The sequence below is a fragment of the Coffea eugenioides genome, chromosome 8 (assembly GCF_003713205.1).
Source record: "Coffea eugenioides isolate CCC68of chromosome 8, Ceug_1.0, whole genome shotgun sequence".
Classification (NCBI taxonomy): domain Eukaryota; kingdom Viridiplantae; phylum Streptophyta; class Magnoliopsida; order Gentianales; family Rubiaceae; genus Coffea; species Coffea eugenioides.
In genome coordinates this window covers 6860822-6879030 of record NC_040042.1, presented here as the reverse complement: position 1 = coordinate 6879030, position 18209 = coordinate 6860822, and the positions used below count along the sequence as shown (strand labels likewise).

The window sequence follows — 18209 nt, the reverse complement described above, 5'->3', positions numbered from 1 at the left end:
TGCATGTGAAAAAACCAAATGGATAGCTAGAAATGGATTGATTTAGAAACAGATTCACATTAAAATTGTTTTTTTCTGATTTTCCTTCCCTATTATAAGGCCTCCACCCCTTCACCCCTTCTCTGCTTCACATCTCTTCCTCTCTCGCTATCTCTATCTTGAATTTGATATGTTTCTTGATCTCTTGTCCTTCTTCTGAGGCTGAGACCGAGGACAGAAATATATATCTCTCACTCTTTTGCCTCTCTCCCATTTCTCACTTTTCATATAAGAAAGAATAAGACCCTTTGCCTTTATTCTCCTCTTCTTCCTCTCTGAATATAGATCTTTCTTAGCCTACGAGTGTTAAGTAGAATTCTGCAAGAGTCGGCAGAGGGAAAATTGGATATAGAGAAATTTTTTATAGAGATACTTGTATACATAATACAGAGGTACTTTCTCATCTTTGTTGATTATCTCTGAACCTGCATTGTATGGTCCTTTTCTCTTTCATGCTCTGTTTTATACTCGCTGTTTAGTGCTTTATCATTTGTCAGATCTCTGGCAGATCATTTGCATTGTTCTTTCTCCTTCACATTACCTAGTCTTCTGTTTATGGCCCTGTTTGTTGTTTGTTTGGTTTCGATTGATAATTTTTGCCTATTTTCCGAAAAGGGATCTCCTCAATTACCTGAAATAGATCGAGTTTTGGACTCTTTTCATTCTTGGTTCTTTGTTTTCTGTTACTATAGATGAATGCATAGCTCAAGATTTGATTTTTAAAAAATTGGGTTTCAAGAAACACTCGCAGCTTTCTTTGATTTTCATTTCAAAATTTAACATGTCAATGCATGTAGAAAAGTTTTATGCAATTTATAGGAAATGAACTGCAAAGACATGATTTTGATCTAAAAGTTATGCATTCTTGGGAGTTGGGAAGGTGTGTGTCGGAAGATTTGCTTTGCCTGTGTCTTGATTGAATTCTTGTGATTCAGGTTATAGTGATCATTAGAAAGTAGCAACTTTTCGTTAATTTCAAGTGATGATTTTATCAACCAGTAAATATTTATATGTTGTTTTATTTGATTTTCCTACCAATTAATGAATATGATATGAGTAGTTTTCTTTTTCTTCCTTTCGGAGGGTTTTGCATGGTTTAGTTGAGTTGTTTGTGTGAGACTGATTGATTCAGCATCCCCTTTTCTTCCCCATTATCTTTTGCTGACTTATTGGCCAAGAGGGCCCTCAGTTAGTTTTAGGACGGCGGAATTTTATAAAAGGCCAGGCATTTGGGCCCATATCATGTGGAATTTTAAGTCTTTAAAGTAACATCAAAGTTCTATTCTTCCATAGTAGATGCAATCAGATCTCCTAGTTTTTGACTAGATCTGCATGCATTGAACTCTGCAGTCCCTATTTTTCTTTTTTGAGACAGTCAATTGCATTCATGAACTGAAGCTGTTGGTAAAGTTTAGGTTCTGTTTGCACCAGTTTCTTGGTTCTAATTTAGAAGATTCCATGCTTAAGTAATTGCTTGGATTGGTAAAGAGATATCAGCTCTGCTATTCATATAGATTATCTGAAGCTACCAAATTGTTTTCTTTCAATGAATTCTTATTCTTTTGCCCGAAAATTTTTGTGATCTATAAGATTCCTTTGGATCAAATTCTGGAATTCCTTCGGTAGTTTCTAGTGCTAGTAGTAGCTTCCAGTTAGCTTCTTCACCCCTTCCACCACCCCTCCTAATTGCTAATCAAAGAGAAAAGTGCAGAAGTTGATTTGGAGTTCTTGGCAACGATAGAGCAGGCTGTGTAGTTATATTCTGGTTTTGATTTTAACCCTTGTTCTTCCACTTGCAGCTAGTTGATCAATTTTTGGGATCATGAAGCACAGGGAGAAAGATGGAAAACCGTCATCTCATCCAGATAAAAGTTCAAGGACAGTTCCCATGGCAATAATGTTTATCGTGCTATGTGGCTTTTCATTTTATCTTGGAGGAATCTTTTGTTCTGAGAAGGACAGATATGAAACTGTTGAAGATGCAATTGAATCACCCAAGTCAATTGCTGCAAGCCCTCTCCAAATAAAAGATGTTTCCTTTCCTGAATGTGGCCTCGATTATCAGGCCTACACTCCATGCACTGATCCAAGGGTAAATTTTTAACTACTATCTCATGTTATTGAGCATTTTAGGAGCTGGTAATTGAAATTTACTTGCCTGTGCTCCATTGATTGAGTGACACTAATTACGATTAGTGTAACAGAGATGGAAGAAGTATGGTTTGCATAGGCTGACTTTTCTAGAAAGGCATTGTCCTCCAGCATTTGAAAGGAAAGAATGCTTGGTTCCCCCGCCAGATGGCTATAAGTTGCCCATCAGATGGCCTAAGAGCCGAGATCAGTGTTGGTACAGGTAATAGTGCATGATATAATTTCATCTTTGCATCTATTTGCTTGGCAGTTCAAATTTTGAAACGTTTTGTCTTGTTCTGACATTCCTAAATGGGGTTGCTATTTAGAAATGTTCCATATGACTGGATTAACAAACAAAAGTCCAATCAACATTGGCTGAAGAAAGAAGGGGACAAGTTCCTCTTTCCTGGTGGAGGTACCATGTTCCCCAACGGAGTTGGAGAGTATGTTGATCGGATGCAGAAACTCATTCCCGGAATGAAGGATGGGACTATCCGCACTGCCATTGATACTGGGTGTGGGGTGAGTCTGTGTTACTTATTATGTGTTTGGTTTCTGTATCAACACTACCAACACTACCAATATTGTTTTTCCTTTTTCATTGTCCCCTTTTTCCATTGGATTATAAAATATCTGGAAAGCTATTATTTTCATCAATGGTCTATCGATAGGAATTTTGATGTTCTCTTAAGTTGTTGATGTAATTGAATTCTAATAATTGGATACAGTCCTTCTTGCTTCAACGGTAACTTTTATGCTTCAAGTTGTCCAGAGATCAGAGCCCCTATGGTAAACTGTGCTTTTAACTTTTCCTTTAGGGATCATAAGTAAAGACTTCTACATTCTGATTCAGTATAACAGTCTGTTTTTTGATCCTGATGAAGAAAATTGTACAAACGGGTTTTGAAGCTGTTCTAGTTTTATTATCCTTTTGGGCTTTGGTAGGGATGAGGTGAGGAGTGTTATGATCTACTAGAATAAACAATAGTGTAACATAAGAAAACTAATGATTGTAAAGGTGTTAGGCATGTTGCTTTCGTGCAATATTTTCGAGTAAATGGTTAAGACTTGATTTCTTATTCTTTTAAATTTCATTGCTATCTCTAGGTTGCAAGCTGGGGAGGTGATTTACTAGACCACAATATTTTGACAGTCTCCCTTGCACCAAGAGATAATCATGAGGCGCAAGTTCAGTTTGCTCTTGAACGTGGGATTCCTGCGATTTTGGGAATCATTTCAACACAGAGACTTCCTTTTCCATCAAATTCATTTGACATGGCTCATTGCTCAAGATGCCTTATCCCATGGACTGAATTCGGTGAGTAGTATTAAGCAAATGTTCGGATATAGAATCCCCTGAATTATCTAGCTATCATTTGAGAGTCAAAGTTTGACAGAATAATGTCTGTTAATTTGACCAGCAATAAAAATTGATCACTGCAATTCTTCAGCATTGTGTTTATAGCTGTGGATATAGGGAATGCTGCATTGATTTCCAAGGCATTATTGGATGATGGGAGTCTCATTTTTTTTTTCAGCAATAAAAATTGATCACTGCAATTCTTCAGCATTGTATTTATAGCTGTAGGTATAGGGAATGCTGCAATGATTTCCAAGGCATTATTGGATGATGGTATCTCTTTTTTTTTTCAGGTGGAATTTACCTTCTTGAAATACATCGTATACTTCGTCCTGGGGGTTTTTGGGTTCTCTCTGGCCCACCTGTGAACTATGAAAACCGCTGGAGAGGATGGAATACTACTATTGAAGAGCAGAAATCAGACTATGAAAAATTGCAAGAATTGCTTACTTCCATGTGCTTCACATTTTACAAGAAGAAGGATGATATTGCTGTGTGGCAGAAATCTTCAGATAATAACTGCTACAAGAAGCTTGATTCTCCAGATAACTACCCAACAAAGTGCGATGATGGTACTGAGCCAGATTCAGCTTGGTACACTCCACTTCGGCCTTGTGCTGTTGTTCCTGATAATAAGTACAAGAAATTAGGGTTGAAATCAATTCCCAAATGGCCCCAAAGACTGCATGTTGCTCCTGAACGTGTTACAGATGTTCGTGGTGGCAGTGATGGTGCTTTCAATCATGATGATAGTAAATGGAAGGCACGAGCTAAGCACTATAAGAAGTTGTTGCCTGCAATCGGGACGGATAAGATAAGAAATGTGATGGATATGAACACATTGTATGGAGGTTTTGCGGCGGCTTTGATTGATGATCCCTTGTGGGTGATGAATGTGGTTTCCTCATATGCAAGCAATACACTTGCTGTGGTGTTTGACCGGGGCCTTATTGGAACCTACCATGACTGGTAATGTGTGAAGCAAAATGTGTATTATCCTGGTTTGCAAGTATTGCAGCATAAATTTTGTTCTGGGTTGTTGTTTCTCTTATTTACTTTTCTGTGAATTTGTAGGTGCGAGGCTTTTTCAACATATCCAAGAACTTACGATATACTTCATGTAGATGGCCTCTTCACTGCTGAAAGCCACAGGTATGGGCATCTTTATGATTCCTTCTGCTAGTTGTCTGCACATATCTTCATTGCTGTTGATGTGGGTCAATTATGCGGCAATATAATTGAAGTTCTTAGCCATCTGGACCTGAAATAAGTTGGAAGAAACAGCTTGGGCCTGTTTCTTCTTTGCTGGTTCTGAAGAGTATTTGTTAGGATTTTCTTTGATGTTCAAGTAATGCTTTTTTATGTTTAAGTTTTGGCCGTTGCTTTTGAAACACAGGCATTGCTTGGGGGTAAGTATACCACTGTAAGCATTTGGAGTTCATTTTGCTACCTCCTTGCTCTCTTTGTGTCTGTGCATGTGTGTGCATGCTTGTGCCAATATACAAGTCATAGCAATCCATGAAGTCTTAGATTATACAGGAGAATTTTATGTTGTTAGATTTGTGTTTGGCCTGCATTTGGCTGATATATGTGACGTGATTATAATACCGGTCCTTGGTCCTTATAATACCAGCTACAAACTTGTGGGTTGCTGAACTTTTGCGTATACTAAACGAAAATGGTAGAAATGGTGCATATAATCTAAGACTCAGTTGCTGATTCTGTTGTTCCTCATTATCACTTCTTTATATGTGCAGATGTGAAATGAAGTACGTCTTGCTGGAGATGGATCGCATATTGCGGCCTAACGGGTATGCAATCGTCCGCGAGTCCAGCTTTTATGTTGATGCTGTTGCAGCCATAGCTAAGGGCATGAAATGGGGATGCCGTAAAGAAGATACAGAGTATGGTGTTGACAAGGAGAAGATATTGATTTGCCAGAAGAAGCTCTGGTATTCTTCCACTAAGCAGACTTCATGACAAAGATGATGAAACATGCCAAGAACAAAAGATACTATAGTTCTGGTGAAGAGTCTCAAAGGAGATCAGATATATATACACCAACCATAGGAGACAATGTCCCATACAAACCACAGAAGATATTTGTTTGAGAAAATATGAACACAATTTTCAATTGGAGAATTGGCTATATCCCAATAATTTTTTCCTGATTTTTTTTCTTAGTGTATTGTAAACCATACTATATTCTTTATTAGGTTCAATGTTTAGGTTTTCTTGTATTTCTAATTTTTCTCCTTTTTACTCTTTTTTTTCCCATGCCAAGGCCAGATGTGGTAAAGTAATGTGTTGTATGCATATCATCTCAGCTCATTGGCTCATTTAGTAATGAAATTTGCTCTCATATTCAAGTTTCCAACTTTCAATCACATTTTGCATTTTACATTCATTTCTTAAGAGGCTTTTAGGTCAATAAAAGTGCTCCAAAAACTTAGAATGAGAATGCAATTTTGTAAGGAAAGATCTAACTTCACTAGTCTTTCATCTCATGGCTGCTACAACTTCCACAAAAGAAGAAAACAGTGATATTCTTGTAAGAAAAAAGAAGTTGCAGCAACCAAAAAAGTTACAAGAACAAATCATAAAATGCATTAAGATGGGCCTATCTGTTTGGAGATTTAGAACCAATAACAGAAATCTTATACCCTAAAATACAGAAGTCATCTAATCGTGAAACAGATGGACAAGTGCAAGATCAAGCAGAAGCAGTGAGACTGGCTTTACTAAAAGCGGCCAACCAAGGATGGAGGAGAATCACAGTAGAGCTGGACAATCAAAGACTAGTGGAAGATATTATGGAATCAAGGTACAGCAACTGGCGAGTAGCTACTCGCATTGAGGATATCAAGTCCATTTGTAATCTGTTTCATCAGTGCACTTTCTCTTTTGCGGTTTCGGGGAAGGTAGATAGCATTAAGCTGAGCATGCATGCTCTTAACATTTGGGTAGATGAAGAGTGGGTTAATCTCACTTTTAGATGCTAATGCATCATTGTCATATGTAGGACTGTTGTCCTTTTGATTGGACCTTTGTCCATTTACTGTAAAGTTTTAGAAATGAAATACAAAGCTATCGTTTCGACAAAAAAAAAAAATTGAAACAGATGGACAAATAGAAGACTTGTGATGTACCCCAAATAACAGAGGCATCATCTGGATATGACTAAAAAGGATAGACATCATCCACTATGAAACAAATGGATATCCCAAAGAATCAGAAATTGCTTAATGAACAATGCTGAAGTTCCCAGCTAGAAATTAAAATTAAAAAAAAAAAAAGGTCTTCAGTATTCTGACAATAGTGTTCCAGTACAATTTAACCACTATAAAGCCAAAAATCTGGAGTAAAACCAACATGGCATATTGAATATTTTCAGTAGAAGGAAGAAAAGACAAATTGCAGCACAGCTTGAAATCCTGAATCGATTTCAGAAACGACTGCCAGTTACAATTGCAGAATAAGAGTCATTCACATGCTCAAGTATGTAATTGAATATCCTCAAATTTTGAGGCTCAAAAAGGTCAAAAAAACAACCACCTTATAAGCTTAGCCTGAATAACAAAGTATAAAACCTACGTGTTTTTTGAAGAATGTACGCTCTAATCACTAATCAGTATCTGAATTAGAAAAAAAAAAGTAAGTTCCCTCATTTAAAAGATTAAGAAACCCCAAAAGAGATGCAGTCTTGTGACTTCTCTGTTCATGCCCAAGCAAATCAACAGGCTTGTAAAAATCCAAAATTGGCATTGCACTGGATTGCTTCATAAAGAACTTCAGGATCCAATCCTTTTCTCCTCTTGAAGAGTGGGAATTCATAGGATTTCTCTGAAACGGATTCATTCAGTGTTGGCTTCAGGCCCAAGCTCCTGTCAGAAAAAGAGTTCTCTGCTGCAACTTTATCCAGTCCTGCAAGATTCTTCAGCAGCAACATTGGCTTGATCGAATCCATGTCCTCACTTGATTCATCATCCTCAGAGCTTCCGATCCTTGATTTGTCTGACAGGGTACTAAACGCTGATTCCTCTGAGATTTCCTGATCAACAGGAGTTTTGTCCAAACCTGAAACAAACGGATGACTCAAAAGCATATCTGCAGTCCACCTTAATCCAGGATTCTTGATCAAACACTTTGCCAGGAAATCCTGAGCATCCTTCGACAACCCAAGTGGAATTTCCACCTCTTCATTGATAATCCGGTCAAAAAACTCATCGAAATCATCAAGATCAGTACATTGATCAAAATCAAAGTCCCAGGCGGGTTTCTTGGTAAACATCTCTATAACAGTACAACCAAGTGCCCAAATATCCACCTTAGAATCATATTCACCCAACATAACTGACTCAGGAGCCATATAAAACAACGTTCCCCTGTTACCCTTCTTTCTTTTCTTCCCTGTCCGCCTTTTCGAAACCTTTGTTGCGAGCCCAAAATCAGAAATCTTTGCCGTTCTGTTTCCCTCTTCGTCATCAACCAGTAGGATATTGGCCGGCTTTATATCACAATGCGCATAACCCTCTGCGTGAATGTAACTCAATCCCAGAAGCACCGATCGTGTAAACTGTTTAACTTCCTCCTCAAGCAAACCATATTGAGAACCATGAACGTAATCCGCCAAGCTTCCACCAGAGGCAAACTCAAGCAACATGTTATACAGTAAATGACCGTCTTCTTCGCTTACGTCGGCACCATAACAATGGATGATTTGTGGGCAGTTCTGAAATTCATGAAGCAATAATCTCTCCCTCTGAAGAGACTCAGAACAGGAAAACTCTGCTGACTTGACTGCGATAATGGGCGGAAGATCAAAGAACAATTGATCTTCTTCATCGTCCGGGAAGCTGCTTGGGATAGTCTTGGCTATCGACACAAAGCCAAAGCTACCACTGCCGAGAGTTTTTTCTCTGATCCACATCCTGTTTTGTTGCGAAAAGAAGTTAGGAAACTGAGACACAAGAATGAAAAAGTTCGAAGATTTATCCACCCCTATATGTTTACGTAACAACAACGGGCAAATCACAATCCTTGCTCGACACGGTTGTAAATCCTAGTCTCACTCAATATGTCTTCTAGGGGCGTGGTCATTTGACCAATGGGCTTTCTTTGGGTCTGAATTTAGGCCTATGGCTTGGGCTTTAAGACTTCCTGTTGTCATTTTAGGTTTTCATTTTTTTATTTTAATTCTCCCGCTTTTTCTCATGCCCTTCTCATTTCTAACTTTCAACCTTCTCATCTCTAACTTTCAAGTACATAATGGATTCGAATCGTGAATCTAATAGTGAAAAAGATACTAAGAACTCTCTTTTGAGCACTGCACCGATCCCACATTTTTACATTCGGCAAACAATATTGCCGCATAGCATATTTTATTTCTTTGTTAACTTTTCTTAAAATGACAAAAAAGTACCCCTTCTAAACACAAAATACACTTGGACTTGGGAAGGGTAGGTTTGGTATTTTGTAAAAGAATTGTTGTGAAAATAAAATCTAAGATATGGCATTATCAACAGATTTTTTATCCCTTGGGTTTTTGTATGGTAGTAGTTTTATATATATATATATATATATAGGTTTTGGCTTGTGATATTTGTGTTTTTTGTTGTCTAGTAGAGCCACCTTCATTTAATCATAAGTTGAGTATTTTTTCTTCTTCTTCTTCTCTCTTTTGTTTTAGCTAGTCTAGAAATCCGTGCTATGCACGGTTATAAAGAATGTTATAAAAAATAAATAGATATGAAAATACATAAAATATAGAAATTTATAAATAATAACTTAATCTATGAAATATTTAAATAATTTGTAGTCATCCCTTCCACCTTTTCACTTCATAAATTTTACTCGCATTTTGCTTAAAAATTTAAAAAAAAAATTAGCTACCGTCTACCTAGTGCAAACATGCATTACAAAAGAAATTTTTTTATAACACAATACAAAAAACATGTCATATTAAATTGTAATATATCTAAATGACAATTCATTTCGCAACCATTATGTCCAACATTTAGAAAATTCAAATATTATTTGCGGAAATGTTAATTTATTTTTAACCATCATATCCTTCACATTTGCTAACAAATCTAAATGCCAATTCATTTCGCAACCATCATGTCCAACATTTAGAAAATTCGAAAAGTATTTGCCGAAATGTTTATTTATTTCTTAATCATCATAACCATATAAAATCCATACAGTACCAAATTCTTTCAAGAAGAATAAAAAAAACAAGAAGTTAGGAAACAGAGGCTCAAGAATGAAAAAGTTCGAAGATTTATATAAAATCTATATGTTTTTTTTTTTTTTTTCTGATACAGGGGGTATCCGCCCCTCTATGTTTACATAGCAACAATGGGCAAATCCTAATCCTTGTTCCACACGGTTGCAAATCATAGTCTCACTCGCTATGTTGTTTGGGGGCGTGGAGGTTTGACCAATGGGCTTTGTTTGGGTCTAAATTTAGGGCTATGGCATGGGCTTTAATAGTTCACGTTGTCATTGTAGGCTTTCATTTTTTCTTTTTTAGTTATTTCGTTTTTTTTTTATATTCTTCTCAATCTCAACTGTCAAGCACGGGATTCGAATCGTGAATCCACTAAGGGAGAAGACCTAACAGTTCTTTTTTAACCATTGGAGCGACCTCGCTTTTTTTTTTATATTCGGCAAACAATATTGTCACATCACATATTTTATTTCTTTATTAACTCTTCTTAAAATGACAAAAAGTATCCATTTTAAATACAAAACACATTTGAACTTGGAAAGGGCAACTTTGGTATTTTGTAAAAGAATTGTTGTGAAAATAAAATCTAAGATATGGCATCACCAATAGATTTTTTATTCCTTGGATTTTTATATGGTAATAATTTTTTCTTTTTATACATAGGTTTTGGCTTGTGATATTTGTGTTTCTGTTTTCTAGTAAGCCATCTTATCTAACCGTAAGTTGATTATTATTTTTTTGGCTTCTTGTTCTCTCTTTTTGTAATTGTCTAAAACTATTAGTTGTTGATTTTTTAATTAATTTTTCTCATGTTGGATTTTGGAATCTTGTGCTTATTGAAGAATCATTTTCATATGCAATGGGGGTACAAAAACTTCTACATTGCTTGATCTATAGCCGTATCAAGTGTAGAGAATAACTTAAACAACTTTTGAATTTCGATGAAGAATTTTTAAAATTTTATAAAGATCATGTGGCATAAATCTAGGTGAGATTTGTAAAATAAATTTTATGTTACTAGGATAATAAGATTGATTATTGCAATATTAATTTAATGGTATTACCCAATATGATCAATTTAGACCTACATTTATTTTGGGATCGAAATCTTAGCATTTAGATCCAATAGGTTGATAATTTTGGATCCAACTATTCAAATAATATTTTTTTTAAAAAAAAATTATCTCAAGTAATCTACTATCCAGAAACACCCATTATCACACTCTTAATCTTAACTTGTGAGGATTGGGCATATAGGCTTGTTTTTGATTGATCATTTTAACTGATTATAGATTCTGATTTCAGATAATTAGTTTTTGTGATGTTCATGATTACTTTTGTATTTTGGTTATTGGTTTTTTAATAATAAAAAATGCTAAAATCTATAATTATTCAAAGGGTAGCTTTTGTTGATTCTTATTATTCTCCATAATCGGTTTCTATAATTAGATTTTGTAAAACTTAAAGCAATCGAGAGCAAGGCTATAAAGTAGTTGGGGAACAATTTCTAGTAGTTTTTGGAAAAAAAATAAAAGCTCTTATCATAGCCAAAGCTCACAAGCAGAACCGGAGTTTACAAGGAGTCGGAACTCGTACATAAAAGATTGCAAATTTATTTCCCTTCATACTTGCAACTATTTCTTAAAAAAAAAAGGGTAAAATATAGAAAAACTCCCTATGGTTAAGCTAACTTATGGAAAAGTCCCTTATAGTTTCAAATCATACATTTCGACTCCTTGTGATTTGAACACTGATTTGAAACAACAATGAAAATCTTTGAAACAACAATGCAAATCATCAAAACTAACAGAGGCAGGTGAAATGATACAATTACCCTTATATATAAGAGCAAAAATAGACCACCTAACAATCATCCTGACTAAGCAAATCTATGAAAAAATTTCCTATGGTAATGCAAACTTATGGAAAATCTCCGTATGATTATCTATTGCTACCACCATCATTCACCCCTTTCTAGCGCCACCTTTGTCACCATCACAACCCCCATCCCTTTCCTTTTTCCCCCTCTCTCTTCACTCCTTTTCCTCCCTTGCACCCCCTTCCCTCCCATTGCAACCCCATTCCTCCCATTGCAACCCCATTTTGCACTTTCTCACCTCCTTCCCATGACCTAATTTATCATAGAAGGGAGGAAAGAGGATGCGGGGAATAGGCAATTTGGTCGTGACACCTTCCCCACACCCTTGCCCTATCTCCCATGACTGGCCATGATCACTGGAACGAGAGAAGGTGTAGGAGAGTGGCCTTGAAGGTGGAGAGACAGCGGGATGTAAGGGAGGGAAAAGGAAGAAAGAGAGGGAGGGGTGGCGATGAAGGGAAGGATGGTGGTGGAAGGTGGAGAGTAACGGTGGCAAGAGTTGGGGCTGGTGGTGAAGGGGGTGGTATTTTATTTTTATTTGTTTATTTTGTGTATAGAAATAAGGTGAATTTATTTAGGATCTTTTATTTATTTATTTTGTATATAGAAATAAGGTGAATTGTATTTGAAATTTTTTTTATTTAGTGTATAGAAATAAGGTGAGTTGTAGTTGGGAGTTTTTATTTATTTATTTTATGTATAGAAATAAGATGAGTTGTATTTAGGAGTTTTGGATTGTTTTTGAGAATTTTATGAACTCTAAAGGGTTTAATAAGTATATCAGCTAAAAATTTGATTTAAAAATTATTTTTCAGGTCAAGCACCCTCAAACTTGTTAATTTAAATGATTTTTATAATTTTTCATATTAGTTCAAATCATGAGATACTGAATTATATGATTTGAAACTATAGAGGCGTTTGTTAAAGAAAAAATCATAGAGGCTTTTTCTGTAGATTTGTTTAACCATAGAGGTTTATTTGCATTACATTTTTAAGGGTATAATAGGTATATCAATTGAAATTTTATTTGTTTCCAGTACAAATACTCACAAAAGACGAGCGTGTATTTCAAACCTATTAACTCAGACAATTTCCATTAATTTGTAAATTAATTCAAACTATGAGGTACCAGAGTATATGTTTTGAAACTATAGAGAACTTTTTTGTAGGTTCACTTAACCGTGTGGACTTTTTTGTATTTTACTAATAAAAATCCATGTTTTCATGAAGTGAGATGGACCTTCTCGGCCAAGAGTGGGAGGCAACTGTTTGGTCAAAAATAAATCTTCTTGCTGGGTTTAAATTTAAAAAAAAAACTTTTGGCTTTGATTTAGAAATATCTTCGAGGCCATTAAGATTCGTCAAAAAATTTAGGGATAATTTCACAAACCTCTCCTGAGATTTACAACAATTGCAATCACCTCCCCTTAAGTTTTAAAAATTACACCTACCTCCCCTACTTTTACTGTTTAGGTAACTATATAGACCCAATATACTACATTTTTCTTCAAAAATCCTAATATACCCTTATTGACATAACAACAAAGAGAAAAAGTTAATATAATCATGTAAATTTTCGTTTTCTTAAACCACCGCAAACCTGCCACTATACCAAACCAATCGAGCAAACTATTATTTATAACTCAGTCTTCATTTCAAGTGATTTTAACAATATTTGCAGCCTTAGAATCATTTGGCATCCCAAAGGCTTTCACTAGAAATTACGAGATCAAATATAACCCCCATTTAAAAAACCTAAAAACTTACTTGCAACTTTCTCAACCTACTAACAATAGCTAATCTAGCCCATCACCACCTATATGGATACTAGAAGCAACCCCACCGTGATCCAAAGAATAACCCATTATTACTCCATAATCTCCGTTAGAGACTAATCCTATTTCCATTATAAAAAAAACACTGTTCATAGTAGCAAATCAAAAACAGAAAGATGCATTTTTCATTTTTGCTTTTCATTTTTTAGGCAACAAATGCAGTTATGGATATCTATTAAATTTTTTTACGAATATCTAATAAATGTTTTTGAATAAATAGACACAACAATAACCAATCATCAATCATCCGGTCCCTCATGATTTCAGTTATTGGTTTCAAATTTATTCTTTAGATTATACGGCAATTGGGAATGTTTTGCTGGTTGTAGTGGAATGGTATCTTTCTTTATGGATCAACTAATTAAGTGAAGGACATTCTAGTAATTTTGTTGCAACAAGGGAGGTCAATGTAATTATATAAACCTAAGGGGAGCTGACTGAAATTGTCAGAAACCTGAAGGAGGTTTCTGAAATTATCCCAAAAATTTAAGGGAGGTTAGTTTTCAAATTTGAATTCATTCCATATTTACACGGAAATTTCCACACTTGAGAAGTTATTTGAGAGCTTTCTCTGGACATAAACCCTCATATTTTATCAACTAGTATTACCTAATTTGACAATTAATCCCAATTTTGGCATCAACAAAAACTACTAGCTAGGCGAGGCTGAGATTTATTTATTCGGATTTAGACTGATGTATTTTCCTAAATGTATACAATTACAAAAGTTTATGGTGGTGAATGGTGATTCCACTCTGAGAAGATTATGCAATGAAGATTGACACTTAAAAAAAATCTAAAAATATGGTAAAAACTGCAGGTGTGTCTATAGAACACACTTATTTTCTTTAGTTTGTATTCAGATTCAGTTGGCACACATGTTAGAAAATATGAGATAGTTTTTTTAATCTTTTTTTTTTAAAGACTGTTAAATTTACTGTTCATGAAATGTTCAATTTCTGTATGGCTCTACCAAATTTAAAATTCAATGTAGTATGTTGATTTAACAATTCAACGTAGTGTGCTGGTTTAACATGATGTAATTCTAATATCTATATTCGCAAAATTTGAGCAATTGGAACTGAAAATCGAACTTTGATCCTGTAAACATTCATGCAAATTTGAGTTTTAAAAAAAATGTAATGTAGGGTTGTGGGTCTCAATCCCACTCACGTATATAGACTTTTCCTATATATATTACCATGAAAAGATGTTAAAGAACAAGCAAAACCAAACCACAGAGGTGTAGTGTAGAAACCATAAGGATGGAAAAACCTATCTCTGACCATGTTGTGTTAATCAATGAACAAAATGACAACATAATTGGAGAAAACAAGCCCCCTTCTCCAATCCGCACAAGAGTTCAAACCTTACGTGGTCTCAGCTTTTCGAAACCGAAAGCAAGATCAGTAGAATTCAACCTTAATCCAGTCTATCATCGTTCTTTATCTCAATTATCCGGTACTGAAAATGAACCCTTGAATAAGCCAAGTGGACAAAATCCTTCTCCTATTGATGATTGTGATAGTGATGAAGAAAGCTCCGAAGATGAAGAAGAATTTGAAGAAGGGGAAGAAGATGGAAATGGCCAAGTCAAGATGCTCAAAAAGAAGAAGACAACAGTCATTGCAGGGTTTTGGTTGAATGGATATTGTTTATCATTATCTTGACTTGCATAATATGTTCTCTCACAATTTCATCTCTCAAGAATAAACTCAAATGGGGTCTTGAGATATGGAAATAGTGCTTGATGATCATGGTAGTTTTCAGTGGCAGATTAGTCTCTGGATGGCTAATCAAATTCCTAGTTTTTCTCATCGAAAGAAACTTCATGTTAAGGGAAAAAGTCTTGTATTTCGTCTATGGCCTTCGAAGGAGCTTCCAAAACTGTGTATGGCTAGGCCTGGTTTTACTAGCATGGACATTTATGTTCAACATGGAAGTCCAGAAAAACAACAAAATGCTCAAAAAAGTTTTCCAAGCTTTGGTGGCTGTATTAATCGGGGCAACAATTTGGCTCATCAAAATTGTGCTAGTAAAAGTTTTGGCCTCATCATTTCACGTGGCAACATATTTTGATCGTATGAAGGAGAGTGTTTTCCATCACTATGTTTTGGATACTCTTTCAGGGCCTCTCATGGATGATGTAGCTTATCAAAAAGCACATCATAAGACCTTGACTGCATCGAAATCGCTGCCGGCGAAGCTGAGTAAATCCAAGAGTTTGAAGTTCAAAAGGGTTGGGACGAGGAGGATTGATATGGAGAAGCTGAGGAAATTGAGCATGCAAAGTAGAGCTTCTGCTTGGAACGTGAAGAGGTTGGTTAACTATGTTAGGTCTTTTGGCCTGTCCACCATTTCTAGGAGTGTTGATGAATTTGGGACAATGGAGATTACTAGTGAATGGGAGGCAAGAAATTGTGCCAAGATGATCTTCAAGAATGTTGCTAAACCGGGTGCCAAGTAAGTGCTTTCTCTCTTCAACAATCTCATCCCTATTATTGCACTAAATCCACAAAATCTATTGCTTTCTTTTAAGCCAGGATTTTGTAAAGAAGAAAGACAATGGTTTAGTACAATCTTCCTCAAATAAGAATTTTTTTTCATACTAAAATTCATGAATTTTATACTTATTAGGTTTCAGAAGATCATGGAAATATTTGTCCTTGTACACCTTTCCAAAGAAAAGAGCTTGTTTTACCTAAAAACTCTCTGTTTGGATTGGCCTATTTTTCAAAAACAAATTTTTTAAATACAATGCTATAGTAATACACAAACAAAAACAATTCAAAAAACATCTTGTCGCGCCCCACTTTTCGAATGAAAATGTGTGGATTGTGATGTGTGAAGTATGGTGTGAACGTGTGCAAAATGAAAAGTAAAAAGGCCATGGGACTTTGGAAAGCGACGATTTGGCCAAATGAAATTTTAAAAAGGGTTTTTTAAATATGAAAACGGAGTCGCCACTTGGTATAGATTTGGGGTGTACCAAGTCACCCAAAAAGTGTTTTTTAAAGACAAAGTAGCAAAACCCTTTTTAAAACGACTCCTAGTCCACGTAAGCCAAAGAAAAAGGTTCGGGGGTCACGTTTGACAAAGGGGAAGGCAAGGATAGAATCCAAGGCACCCCTTTGACCTAGCCAAGGCTAGTTGCGCGACTTAACCAATTTTTCCTAATTTTTCTACCCAAGGTATGTATCGCGTATTGGATATGTCTATATGAATGCAAAAACCTAGACTTAGGGGGATTGGGGGAAATTTCTCTTCAAAGGTTGAGTGGTGCCAATCACATTAATTGTGAAGCCCAATAATGACCCTTTTGGAGAGGTCACACCTAAACCTAAATGACGTGAAAAATGAGTGAAATGCATGCCATGTGAAAGTGTGAGTTTGTGTGAAGTGAGAAGATTGATAAAAATACGATACAAGTGGAGGTGTGCAAATGTCTTTGAATGCAAATATATATATACTCCAAGTGCAAGTGGGCAAAAATGCATGTATGCAACTTAAAGAAAAGTGCGAAAATATCGGTGTGCAAACGAGGGTGAAAGTACTCGTGTGCGAGTGTAGATAAGAGTGTTCGTGTGCAAGTGAAGATAAAAAAAGTGTTCGTGTGCAAGTGAAAGTGATAAAAGGGTGCATGTGTTCAAATGAGACAAAAGTGAAAGTGTAATGATAGAGTGGATTGAGAATGCATGAGCCTAGGGAATTCATGCATATTGGGTACGGGGAGACCTAAATCGTGACTCAATTTGCCCTTTGATAGAGGAAATACAAGCGTGCTAAGGCTTAGAAAAAGCCACACTCGTCTATATCCCATATTTAAGGGGACTCTTCAGGCAAATGAACCCTATGACTAGTATGAAGTGCAAAAATCCTAAAATGGAGGGAAAAGGGGTTCGAGGGGCATGCAAAATGATAAAACTAAGAAAAATGCATGAAATGTAGTGAACATGCAAACATGTACTAACGAGGGGAAATCCCTAAGGGTCTAGCGTTGGACTAGCCCATTCTATGAATTCCGACTAGCGTTGGACTAGTGGAAACGTACATTCATTCATCACATTCATTCAGGCTATAAAAAGCGAGTAGACATGCCAAACACTCATAAACACATAGCACATAACACTTAGCATGCTCGACTAGATGCAAGGTCCTAACAAAGCAAATTAACACGTAGCAACTAAGCATGCAAGACACATAAGACAATTAAACCCCTAACTATTACATTTGCTAGCTAGGCACACGTCTTCGATAGGTCTTCATTGAATGCTCCTCCAAGCCCTATCTATTACATTCACTAACTAAAACAAAAAGGGGGAAAGGGAAAATGGACCAAATTGCTCGCCAAAGCCCTATCTATTACAAGCCAAGAGGTGTACACATATCCCATTAAAAGAATAACTTAATGAAAACAAAAAGTAAATGACATGAGTAAAAGGAATTAAAGAAAAACTAGGAAAGCAAAGTAGACATGTAATTCACTTAGCACATTGGATCACATAGGAGAAACAAAAAGATAAAAGAGATTATACCGCCCCCTTGGAATGAAGCTCTAACGTAGTGAAATTACTTATTTACCCTCCAAAATAATAAACGAATCAAGGCATCGCTTTATTTAACAAATGATCACAAAAGATAAAGATAAACATGAAATTGAATCAATTAAATCATGTAGACAACTCACACTTAAAAAGCCAAAAGAAGAAAGGCCTTGATTGCAAAAATTAA

At 35.8% G+C, this 18209-nt stretch overlaps 3 protein-coding genes across 6 annotated transcripts in view; 2 read left to right on the top strand and 1 right to left on the bottom strand.

The window, feature by feature from the left end:
* Nucleotides 1–49: 49 nt before the first annotated feature.
* LOC113779558 (probable methyltransferase PMT20) lies at nucleotides 50–5916 on the top strand. Of its 4 annotated transcripts, none has more exons than XM_027325164.1 (8): nucleotides 50–431; nucleotides 1839–2131; nucleotides 2244–2392; nucleotides 2499–2694; nucleotides 3280–3490; nucleotides 3826–4501; nucleotides 4607–4684; nucleotides 5290–5916. In XM_027325164.1, the coding sequence occupies exons 2-8, from the start codon at nucleotides 1862–1864 to the stop codon at nucleotides 5510–5512; spliced, it is 1803 nt and encodes a 600-aa protein (XP_027180965.1). In that variant the 5' UTR covers nucleotides 50–431; nucleotides 1839–1861; the 3' UTR covers nucleotides 5513–5916. The 4 variants fall into 4 exon arrangements, with proteins under 4 accessions (XP_027180965.1, XP_027180967.1, XP_027180968.1 ...); XM_027325166.1 differs by lacking the exon at nucleotides 50–431 and adding an exon at nucleotides 1330–1443; XM_027325167.1 differs by lacking the exon at nucleotides 50–431 and adding an exon at nucleotides 1330–1454.
* Nucleotides 5917–7265: 1349 nt separating this feature from the next.
* Nucleotides 7266–8462, bottom strand: LOC113780093 (mitogen-activated protein kinase kinase kinase 18-like). Its single transcript, XM_027325911.1, has one exon. It carries the CDS (start codon nucleotides 8460–8462, stop codon nucleotides 7266–7268), a length of 1197 nt encoding a protein of 398 aa, XP_027181712.1.
* Nucleotides 8463–15738: 7276 nt separating this feature from the next.
* Nucleotides 15739–18209, top strand: part of LOC113780091 (mechanosensitive ion channel protein 10-like) — a 37397-nt gene continuing 34926 nt past the window's right edge. Inside the window, exon 1 of the mRNA XM_027325910.1 lies at nucleotides 15739–15941. Within this exon, the coding sequence (XP_027181711.1) occupies nucleotides 15739–15941 (203 nt within the window). The remainder of the gene's footprint in view (nucleotides 15942–18209) is intronic.